General features: G+C 33.4%; 2 protein-coding genes and 1 long non-coding RNA gene across 3 annotated transcripts; 2 read left to right on the top strand and 1 right to left on the bottom strand.

Moving 5' to 3' along the window:
• The first annotated feature begins 48 nt into the window (after positions 1-48).
• LOC149478022 (uncharacterized) lies at positions 49-3,449 on the top strand. Its single transcript, XM_089709747.1, has 4 exons — positions 49-285; positions 598-927; positions 1,477-2,322; positions 2,872-3,449. Exons 1-4 carry the CDS (start codon positions 112-114, stop codon positions 3,082-3,084), a joined length of 1,563 nt encoding a protein of 520 aa, XP_089565873.1. The 5' UTR covers positions 49-111; the 3' UTR covers positions 3,085-3,449.
• Positions 3,450-3,537: 88 nt separating this feature from the next.
• Positions 3,538-5,182, bottom strand: LOC149478021 (uncharacterized). Its single transcript, XM_089709941.1, has one exon. The coding sequence runs from the start codon at positions 4,965-4,967 to the stop codon at positions 3,957-3,959; it is 1,011 nt and encodes a 336-aa protein (XP_089566067.1). The 5' UTR covers positions 4,968-5,182; the 3' UTR covers positions 3,538-3,956.
• A 111-nt stretch (positions 5,183-5,293) lies between these two features.
• LOC149478020 (uncharacterized) lies at positions 5,294-6,637 on the top strand. The gene is made up of 2 exons (XR_016317472.1): positions 5,294-6,105; positions 6,356-6,637. It is a non-coding gene; the product is annotated as an uncharacterized LOC149478020 (long non-coding RNA).
• Positions 6,638-11,127: the final 4,490 nt, after the last annotated feature.

Genomic DNA, 11,127 nt, shown 5'->3' with positions numbered 1-11,127 from the left:
TCTATTGTTTATGGATATTGAAATTTGTTTTGCGGAAAACAATTCAAAACAACTACCCTCATTATTTTTCCTGTATACGTTATTCTTCTATTCCCAAGAAAAAAGGCCAAGATGAATAAATACTATAAAAATTTTGTCCTTTGTGGAGAAATAGATTATCATTGCTTACTTTGTCAAGAATCATTTAAAAATTTTGAAAGTGTTGATAAACATCTCAAATGGGAAAAACATCGAAAAGAATTAAAAACTCAAGAATACGCTTTTCGTACGGAATTCATTTATAAAGTAAGTCTCTTAATCTTTTAAGCAATATCTATTTTCTAATAAAATAAATAATATTATGTATAATGTTAACTGCAGTACCTATATATTTTTAAAGAGGAATGAAATGCATTGTTTGAAACGCTACGTCATAATTAAATGACCTCCATTATATTTGAAAGAAAGAAGAAAGAAAATACATTTAATCCAGCACACAAAAATTTGTTAGTTTATGTAGGGCTAAGTATTAAAAATTTTCGTTAATATCGTAATATGTAGGAACGTAAAAATATCCACATAAATTATTATCCTTATAAAATTAATTTTAATGTACAGGTTAGAAATGACTATTACTGTGAAGTTTGCAACGAACTTTCAATCAACGTCTCAAAGCACAAAGAAAAGGATTCTCACAAAAATAACAAGAAAAATCCAGAAGGTGCTATTAAGAAGAACCCTTTGGATATAAAAAGAATTGGGGAAGATACGATTTCTATTGATCAATTGAAAGTGAATCTTCTACAGTGGCATGGCATTAAAAATGATTATTGCACACTGTGCAAAAGAACAGTTCGTAATGTGTCCATACACATAACTTTGAATGTTCATATAATAAATCTGATCGGGTGTGAAACGAAAGCTTTTCAGGAGCATTACTATAGACAGGTAAGTTTTGCAGACTTTGTTTTAGTATCTCTGAGTAAGTAACTGTGGTACAGTGAACAGTCGCAAACTACGAAGAACTTTGTAAAATATTCGTACTTCGCGACCGTACTTCCGTCACAACGCATAGAAAAACGCGATGGAATTTTGTCATGTAGGTAATCAGATAATACATACATTTTTTTCCGCCATTCGCCTCTTCGACGAAACACCTCGAATCACTGTTCACATACCTATTCGTAAGTAGTACTTGGTAGTACAGTTACAAGTTTATACGGACGAAGTCACGGGCACAGAACTTACGTAAAGTCGCATTCTAGAGAGAAATAGAGAGAGAATAGTATGCATACATAGGGAGAGTCCTAAATATGCATAAATCTTTAAAACTTCGCAACGGATTTTGATGCGGTTTTTTTAATTAGATAGAGTGATTGAAGAGGAAGGTTTATATGTATACGCGTTGTATATACAGCGGGCGAAGCCGCGGGCTGAAAGCTAATTTAAAGCCTATAGAAATATGTAATTATTAGGTACCTGCTTTTATAATTTTAGATATGTGACAATAAATTATATTGTTTCTTATGCTGCCAAGCATTCCCCAACACATCGTTGGAGACACACTGGGCTCAACAATGTGACGTCACGTTTAAAGCCAAAGTCGTATTGAGCGAAACTGATCGCAAATTGATAAAAGGCGATCCAGAACTAGAAAACGCTCTATTTGCAATTCAAAAGTTATTCTTTAACATTGACACTGCCAAGAATAAAGCAGAATGCTTACAGTGTAAAGAAACAGTGAGAGCTTCTCTTGAAGCTATGCTCAAACATAGAAATAAGCATACATCTAATGAAACCGATGATTCAGATAGTAGCAAGGAATCATATGAAGTAAAGTTTTGCGAAGTCGTCGACCATGGGAAGAGAAGGCATGAACTCGCAGAGTTTGGGAAATTGAACTTCATAACCTTGAATCGGGGAGGTAGTTGGGGTTATTGTACATTATGCGATGTTTACATCTCAGCACACATGAAACAAGCTTTTGATCATGTTCAAGGGTTGCGTCACAGAGCATTCCTTGAGTATAAAGGCGTTAGAAAGTCTAAACATCATGACGAACCTCCCCCAGTTAAAGTAAAAATGGTGTCTTTTCTGTCGCACATCTACAGAGTTGAACACAATAGAATGTATTACATTAAAGATCATCTTCCTGTGGACGAATTAAGTTTCATGCTTATGAAAGAAATAGGGAAGAAAGCTACGAAAGTAAAATGTTTTGTTTGCGAAGTTACAATAGATCGGAATGCTGCTACAGAGCATTATAAAACGAAAACCCATAAGGAGAAATTGTTGGCTTGTCATGTATTCCCTTCGGAAGATGGAATGGAGTTCGTTCGACTGGTAAGTGTTATCGTCTATCGACTATATAGGTATAGTAATTCCAGCTCGTTGTATATAAGTGAAGTCCCATGTCCCCAAGTGGGGTAAGGGGCAGATGCATTATACATCTGTTTCACTGATCGATTTTCTTTAGGGACAAGTAGGTAGGTGATCAGCCTTCTGTGTCCTACCAGACCAAGACTTTTTTTTTCTTCGTCTCCACCGGGAATCGAACCTAGGACCCCTCGATGCTACGCTCACGCGTCAACCACTGTACCAAGGAGGCGGTCAACTATCGTTGTATTTATGCAGCATAGTTAATAAATTAATAATTATTGTATTTATTCTCTCCGATACTGTTGCTAATGAATTTTGTGAATACGAATACCAATTTATAGCGAGCGCACTACCTACTTGGGTACTTGTTTTCGTTATTCGCCTTGGCTTTCGCACAAATGTGTACCTACGTATACACATACCATAGAGGAATAATGTATAGCATACCTAAATACGGGATAAAATTTTCTAATTGAAGAATTTTCTGTTATGTAACAAAAAATCTGTTTCCAGATCCGTCCAGACCTATATCACTGTGGCATATGCAACAGGGCTTTAGCATTTTGGGAATCAGTTAAGAGCCATGTTAGAACCTTGCCGCATACGTTCAATAAGAGCCAGAAGGTTCTCCATTGTGATGAAGCCCGTCAAATGCGACAGAAATATGGAGTTCGGAGTAAACATGAAAACATTACTTTTCAAATGAAGAGGCTGGGTTTATCGTAAGGTTTAAGATCTGTTGAAGCAAGGAGTGGGTTGCTATTTTTTAGTTTATTTTTTTTTTTGTTCTATAGTCTATCGTAGATTATGCGGCATAATAATGTTGCGATACGAACACGTTTTTACAAAAATATGTTTATGACCGTTTAAAGATTGTTGTTTCGATACTTAGTTAGAATTTACTTTATTTTTTCCTAAAGTGAAATTACTAACCCTTTAAGAAAATCTTAGCCACCAATAAATTGTTGCCTATTTTATTTTAAAAGGAATGTACAGATATTAATATCTTTGAATGATTGGATATAGCTTAAATGACTGTTTCACTTTATAAATTTGTGGGTAATTTAAATTAAACATGATTTTAATCATGATCATTGGTGGTTTAATAAAAAAAGTTGATTAATTAAAAAAATAAAACAAAAAATAATTTCATCTTTTATTTCTTGATTTAGGTACAATGTTATCATTTCTTAAATAATAGAAATAGGTGGGAGTAATTCTTATACAATAACTTTAGCTTATAGAGATAAAATAAAATTTAAATCCTTCCACATCCCAAATTAAACCATATTAAGTGAATAGGTAATTTATGCTTTTACCCAGTTGTGGAATTAAATCCTAGTTCCTGTATATTTTAACAACAAAGTATTACTTATACAGTTTGATTCAAACTTAATGGCGGTTTGGAACTGGAAGTTATCTGCGAATTTACGAGCGCGCAGGTATCCGACCTTTAACGTTCCGGTAAAATCTAAAATTGTTTTCTGCACATCAGATTGTTCGATATTCCTTGCCGCCATTAAGTTTGAATCGCACTGTACTAGTTTAAAAAGGTATTAATTATACTACAAGTAAATCAAAATCATGCTAAATACAACTCAAATTGATTCATTAAACCACTGCGGAAAATGGGACAACAACAATATAAAATCACTCTCAGATTGTGTTCTAACATCCTTTAAATATTTCACTGCAGTTGCAACATATTCCTCTTTTATTGGTGATGGTAATTCATTAAAATCTACATCTAGAAGCACAACAACATGGTTCAAATGTGTTGGATATAAATATGAAATAGCATATTGTGAACAATTCATTTTCACTTTACTAATAAATAATTTGATAAAATCATGAATTTTTACATCAAAATTTGTACTCACGAATAATAAGTTTAATATATTGATACATATTTGAAAGCAATATGGGGCTATAGCACAAGTTTTAAATAATCTCTCATATTGTTGATTAGACAATTCAGTTCCATCATTTGTACCCTCTAATAACTTCAAACTTGTGGTTAATAAAAGTTCTTCAATTTCAGGTTTGTTTTTGATTACTATATCATTGATATTACTATTGCCAGAACTTTGATTCCACAGATTATTTAATAATGTTTTAGATTGTATATCATTTGCATTCCAATGAATTAGATTATCCGTTAATGAACTTGCTTTTGCTTCACAGTTCAGATTGATTAGAGCTTGTACAACTTCAGGATTTACATGACTATTGTGACTCGAGTTTATGGTTAAATCCTTAAAGTTTCTAATTAGGAATGCATTTAATTCTTTTTCAATATCATTGCTCGAATTGATGCTTGTATCGTGAATGTGTTTTCTGTAAAAGTCTGTTAACAATTCCGTGTGATCTTCATTGAATTTTATATGATTTTCCGGTTCGATTCTGCATATTTTTCGGATATTTTCTAGAATTGAAAGGCGCAAATTGTTGTTTACGTTCGTATTTTGTTCCGATGCGAGTATTTTGACGAAACTCTTCGATAACGCCTTCGTAACATTTTGATCCAGGAGAGGATTTGAATAAGTGAACTCTGGACATATTGTTTCTTTGTTCGATTTTATAACTTTCTCAATAAGTTGAGGATTCATGTTTCACTTTTTAGTCCCAGCAACTACACAAACTTCTTTTTAAATTATTCTAGTCATTCAATAATGTCATTTGCTCTTAATTTCACCATTTAAACGAAATAAACTAATGAAATTTTGAACACAAAGCAAGTTTGTTTTGAAAACTTGTTAGTAAAAAGTGCATTTTTGGTAAAATGGGAAACCAAATAACAAAGTGATTAGTGAACCAAACTCACCAAAGTTTATAAACACTGGCAATTGACAATTGACATTTGTCAAGTGTCATTAATTTATTATAAGACTTGTAAGAGATTGACACTATTTTATGTTTGCTCCACCAGTGCAAACTTAGCACCCCATCTATGGAATTTTGGGTCGAAAATGACCTTGATCGTTAGGTCCCCGTTAGGTCCTTTAAGGTCCACCAATTTTTTCGTTAGGTCCCCTTTAGTTTTTTTTTAAATAATTTTTTAAATTTTAGGTATAAAAAAATTACACTTTAGCACCCCATCCATAGAATTTTGGGTCAAAAATGACCTTAATCTATAGGTCTTCGTTAGGTCCTATAAGGTCCCACAATTTTTTCGTTAGGTCCCCTTTAGTTTTTTTTTAAATATTTTTTTTTTTAATTTTGGGTATAAAAAAATTACACTTTAGCACCTCATCCATATCAAAATTGGCGAATTTTATCAAAATCGTATTCTTTACCGTTAGGTCCGTATAGGTCCATCATTGAAATTGTTAAATTATTTATTTTATTAAAATCTATATATTTATAAGAAAGTCGTGTTAGTTACTCCACTTATAACTCAAGAACGGCTGAACCGATTTAGCTGAAAATTGGCAGGGAGGTAGTTTAGAGCCAGGAGAAGGATATAGGATACTAAATATGTACCACGGGCGAAGCCGGGGCACTAGTTATAAAATAATTGAAACCTGCGCATGCGCCTTAGAGCATTAAGACATGCGCACATCATACATAAACAGCGCGAAATTTAAATTGGTATCGTTTCATTTATTAAATCAATAAATAAATCTATACTAGTCACGTCTGGTTCGAAAGATGAGACTGGCTTTTTATTTCGAAAATTTATTTGGCAACACTTAACAGTTAACTGTCATTAAAACCTGAGTTGTTGATGTGTCAAAGCTTGTCAAAGTGATTTTATTTTCTGCGATTTTAGCTTAGGATTTTAGTGATTTCTAATAATTGAAAACTGAGTTGAAAACATGACGAAAACTTTAAACTATGATTAATAAATTTAAAAAGAAACAATTTGAAAGAGATGTAGTTTTCAAGGAAAAACACACAGTGTGACTTGATATTTTGATACTTTTCATCTTGATTGCATTGCACATTATATGATTTGTTTAATATTATTATTATTATTTTGCATGGATGATACCAGTAATCCAGTTATAAACTATTAAAGCAACAATATAAAATTGAACGATCTGTCCGTTCAAAATGTTTAAAGACACAAAATCAGTATCTCAACGAGATTTCTTCTATGACCGAACCATGTTATTCATGTTGAAGAGCAGTACAAAAAAAACAAGATGGAATAACTGCAGAAATGGAAGAGTTAATGATGTCAGAGATAATGATAGTGATTCTTATTCTTTATTCGCGGCTGAACGCGGCTTTTAGATTTAATATGATTATATTGATTAAACAAAATTTAATTGTATTTTATTATGTTTTTTATTACTTTCACTAGCTGTTCTTTTTTTTATCTGTATCAGATAACTGTACCAGATTACATATATATAATATTATATAGATGAAGAGTTTGTAGAGGTTGTTAATCTCTCAAAAAAACAAAGCTCGTAATAATAAATTAAAGTATCAAAACTTTATTTCCAACTATAACCTAAGTTACCATTAGGTTACCTTAATATGATGATTTTTTGAATTTGCCGCCTTTTCCAGTCTTATCTTTCGTTAGCCGGACTATCACCACAGTATCACCATATTTCCTACAGTATGGCGACGAATGTACTTGTGCAGAGAAACGGAGGGGAACTGGCGGGGGGTCGGGCGACGCGGGCCGCTTAATGCAATCACGCTGAGTTTGCATTAACTATCGCGAAAGGACGACGCAGTCGTATTTTTTGTGTAATAATTTTATTATACATAGGTACTTACATATTCTATTATGGCGCGCAAAAACTGTTCCGTTTACGGATGTAAATCTACATTGAAATCCCAGAAGGAAACAATATTTCAGAAAGATTGTATTAATAATTGTATCTGTTGAATTAAAATCAAAGCTATGTATATGTTGTCCTCATTATTTTCTAATCAGATTGTACATCCCAATGCGAATGCATTACTTCTTAAATGGTATAATATACAATTAAGAACATCCAAAAATAAAGTGTCCACGTAAATAATATTTAGCAGTGCAATATCTGTAATTATATATTTATGAACAAATGATTACATCAGATTTAATAATCGCAATTATTTTGAATGTACATATGAATAAATGATTTCATCATAATATTAATAATCACAATTGTTTTATTTCCCATTTGTTGCAACCCTAGCGTATTTTCGTGTGGCAGCGTAAGTACCTACGCTGGCGGCGGCATCGCGCGACATCAAAGGCGTTTCCTTACTGTAGGAAATAATATTGTAATACTGTGCTATCACTATCATTATTATATTATACATAGTATAAAACAAAGTCGCTTTCTCTGTCCCTATGTCCCTTTGTACGCTTAAATCTTTGAAACTACGCAACGGATTTTGATGCAGTTTCTTTTAATAGATAGAGTGATTCAAGAGGAAGGTTTATATGTTTTTTTTTTTTTTTTTTTTTTTTTTTATACTTAAGCGGGCAAGCGAGCAGGCGGGTCACCTGATGGAAAGTGATGCCCGCCGCCCATAAGCATTCGCGTTGTCAGGGGCACCGCGAATGTGTTGCCGGCCTTTAAGAAATTTGTATGCCCTTTTTTTGAAGGTTTCTTTGTCAAAGACGCTTGGAAACACCTCAGATGGTAATTCGTTCCACAACGATGTTGTTCTAGGCAAAAAATTACGGGAGAATCGCACTGTGGTAGAGCGCCATGCATCCAGATGGTGAGGATGATACTTTAGCTTGTGACGCGATGTGCGGTTGTGGAAATCGGCGGCTGGAATCAAGTCGAAGAGTTCCTCAGAACATTCCCCATTATAAATTTTGTAAAACACACAGAGAGAGGAGACGTCTCTCCGCAGCGACAAAGCATCAAGCGATTTGGCAATCTCGGTGTCGTCAATGATGCGGATTGCTCGACGCTGAACGCGGTCTAGTGGTAGGAGCTGGTATTGGGGTGCTCCGGCCCAGAGGTGCGAGCAGTACTCCATATGGGGCCGGACTTGAGCTTTATAAAGTTGCAATAGGTGGGCGGGTGTGAAGTACCGTCTCGCTCTGGCGAGCACCCCTAACTTCTTCGAAGCAATCTTGGCTTTGTCCTCCAAGAATCCACGGAACTGCACGTCAGACGTAATCTCAACGCCGAGAATGCTGATGCTTGATATAATAACATCCATTAAATAGTGGAGAAGTACTGCTATTTTTGAGGTTTCTAATGTGATGTCGTAAAAAATTACCAGCCTTACTTATAAAAACTGACTGATCTGTTGCATAAACACCTCTCAGTTAAATAACTCTCAACTCCTTAAACAATGATTAAAATAATCTTAGGTAGGTACTTATAAACCTATCTCAGCAGTCTCTCAACTAAGTTACGTCAATATATGTATTTTTTTCTAGTAACATTATCGAAATAAAACCCGCTATTCACGTAAAACTTGACTAAAAATGTACTTTTTGACAAATATGAATGGTAGACTTTATTTTGTATGACGTTTAACTGACAGGATATTGATAACTTTCAAATTTCAAACATTTGTACAGATTTGAGATTTTTGATAAATTCAAATTCAGTTTTAATTTAAAATGAGTTCAATGATCAATAAACGTTCTCGTTCGACGAATTGGAGTGAGGAGGATAAGGTACGTAATGTACACAAGAAATCTAATAGAATGTACTTATTTCCTTACATGTTTTAATGCTTATTAATAAATATATATTGCTCTTTAGAAAGTGCTTCGAAAATAATTAGTGCTCGAGCGAGCACATATTATATTAGAGAATAAGGATACGTCGACTAATACAAATACAGCAAAAAAACTTGCATGGGAAGATGTTTTGTCTTGGTTATTTTAGTTTTACTTATTCTAACAGTTTCTTGTATTTAATAAATTGTTACAGTGTAATAACATTATTATTGTATTTATATTTCAGTTATAATATCATTTCACTCCATAAAAGGGACTTAAGCCAAATACAAAATCAGTGGAGAAATTTGAAGAAAGCTAAGGCTTCGGAACACAAATTTAGAACGGCAAGAAACATGACAGGCGGGGGACCTCCGCCACCAAGTCCTCCGCCTGAAGATCAAGAGCTTATAGCAGCTCTTCCTAATGAGTTTGTGGTTGATAACAATCCTTTCGATAGCGATGCAACACATGGCCAACAGGTTTATATTTTTTACATTTTCTACTGCTATTATTCCTTAATTTGGAATATCCATTAAGGGATAATAGCGCTATGCATATATAGTTTTTTATTGTGAGATTGAGTAATTATATTTTATATATTTATAGGAAGTTACTAAGGAGTCTGCTGATGATACATTGAAATTGAATGAAAATGATGAAAGCACTGCACATGCATAGGTAATCATATTATATAATAATTTGTATAATATTTTTATCAGTTATGTTATACAAAAATATCAGTATTATAAATAAAATTTATATTATTTTAAAATAATTATTATTTTTTTATTTTTAGCCTGAATTGCCAAATTTCTCCACTGAATTGCCACGTATAAATCCTACACATCATATTTTCAAAGCTAAACCAAAAAAAACGTAAGTATGTAATGTTGAAAATAGAATTTCATGAAATTTCCTGTGCTTATTGTTCAGCTGTGATTTATGTGAAATAATGTTTAATGTTTATGTTATTTTTACAGTGTTTTTACAGTGTAGTATTAAGAATAGAGCAAGAGAGGGAGCTTCACCTATTAAGAATAGAACAAGAGAGGGAGCTTCACGAGAAGAAGCTCCAAATACTTGCATTAGAGGAGGAATATTTAAAAAAAATAAATTTTGAAAAATAATAAAATATGGTTTTTATTGATTAAAATAAGTTTCAATATAAATGGCCCTGTTTATATTTTCGTCTTCATCTTCTATATTATCAGGGATAGTTGGATCGATTAATAATTGATTTTCAAGGCCTGAAGGATCTAGAAAAATACAAAATAAAGAATTAAAATATGCTTATTTTTTATGTATTGGCATTATTAAATATACTTTGTTTACATATTAGTTTGCACAAATACCTTGATTTAAAATAGACTCATTAAAGAGTATTGCTAAATTGTGCAAAACTGCACAAGCAACAATAGTGGTCTTGATCACTTGCAGAGACCCTCGCATTGTTTCGTTGAGTATGCGGAATCTTTGCTTCCACACCCCAAAGCAACGCTCTACAGTATTCCTCGTTCGTATGTGACTCAGGTTGTACCTTTCTTCTGCCTGTGTCCTTGGTCTTAATATTGGTGTTAGAAGATGCGAAGTACAAGGATACCCGCTATCTCCAATCAGCTTCCCATGAAATTCATTCTCCTCAAACCTCCGCTTTATTGAGCTTTCTCTATATATGCGGGAATCATGTGTACTTCCTCTCCAGTGACACACAATATCGCAGATTTTAAGGTCAGAGTCACATACTACCTGTAATTATTGTCATCAATATTATTATAAATTAGAAACACATAATAGCACACATAACAATGAAAATTTATTACTTTAAATACACTATGATCAAACTAAAATGTTATTGTACAATGTTCATACTTGAGTGTTAATGGAGTAATGTCCCTTCCTATTAACATAGTACTGTCCAGCCTCTCCACTCACTTTGCGTATCTTAATATGAGTGCAATCTATTGCACCAATGATACGCTTCATCCCGCATATTATGGCCTCAAATTTCCTAATTGCTTTGGCTTCCTCGGTTGAGTTCGACGGCATATTAATATAACGCGAACTTTTAGAAGCTAACGCAATAGCAACATTTCGGGACAAACGGGAAAGTGTCTGTTGACTCATTC

The sequence above is a fragment of the Colias philodice genome, chromosome 23 (assembly GCF_061535455.1).
Source record: "Colias philodice isolate Cphi_HAF_F1 chromosome 23, ilColPhil1 Martin Lab GWU primary, whole genome shotgun sequence".
NCBI lineage: Eukaryota > Metazoa > Arthropoda > Insecta > Lepidoptera > Pieridae > Colias > Colias philodice.
This window is presented reverse-complemented; position numbering and strand designations above follow the sequence as displayed.

Excerpts from the sequence above, each read along its gene's own strand:
- LOC149478021 (XM_089709941.1), bottom strand. The coding sequence starts at position 4,967 with ATGAATCCTCAACTTATTGAGAAAGTTATAAAATCGAACAAAGAAACA.
- LOC149478022 (XM_089709747.1), top strand. The coding sequence starts at position 112 with ATGAATAAATACTATAAAAATTTTGTCCTTTGTGGAGAAATAGATTAT. Across the intron at positions 286-597 it reads GTACGGAATTCATTTATAAA|GTTAGAAATGACTATTACTG; the intron begins GTAAGTCTCTTA and ends TTTAATGTACAG. Across the intron at positions 2,323-2,871 it reads GAATGGAGTTCGTTCGACTG|ATCCGTCCAGACCTATATCA; the intron begins GTAAGTGTTATC and ends ATCTGTTTCCAG.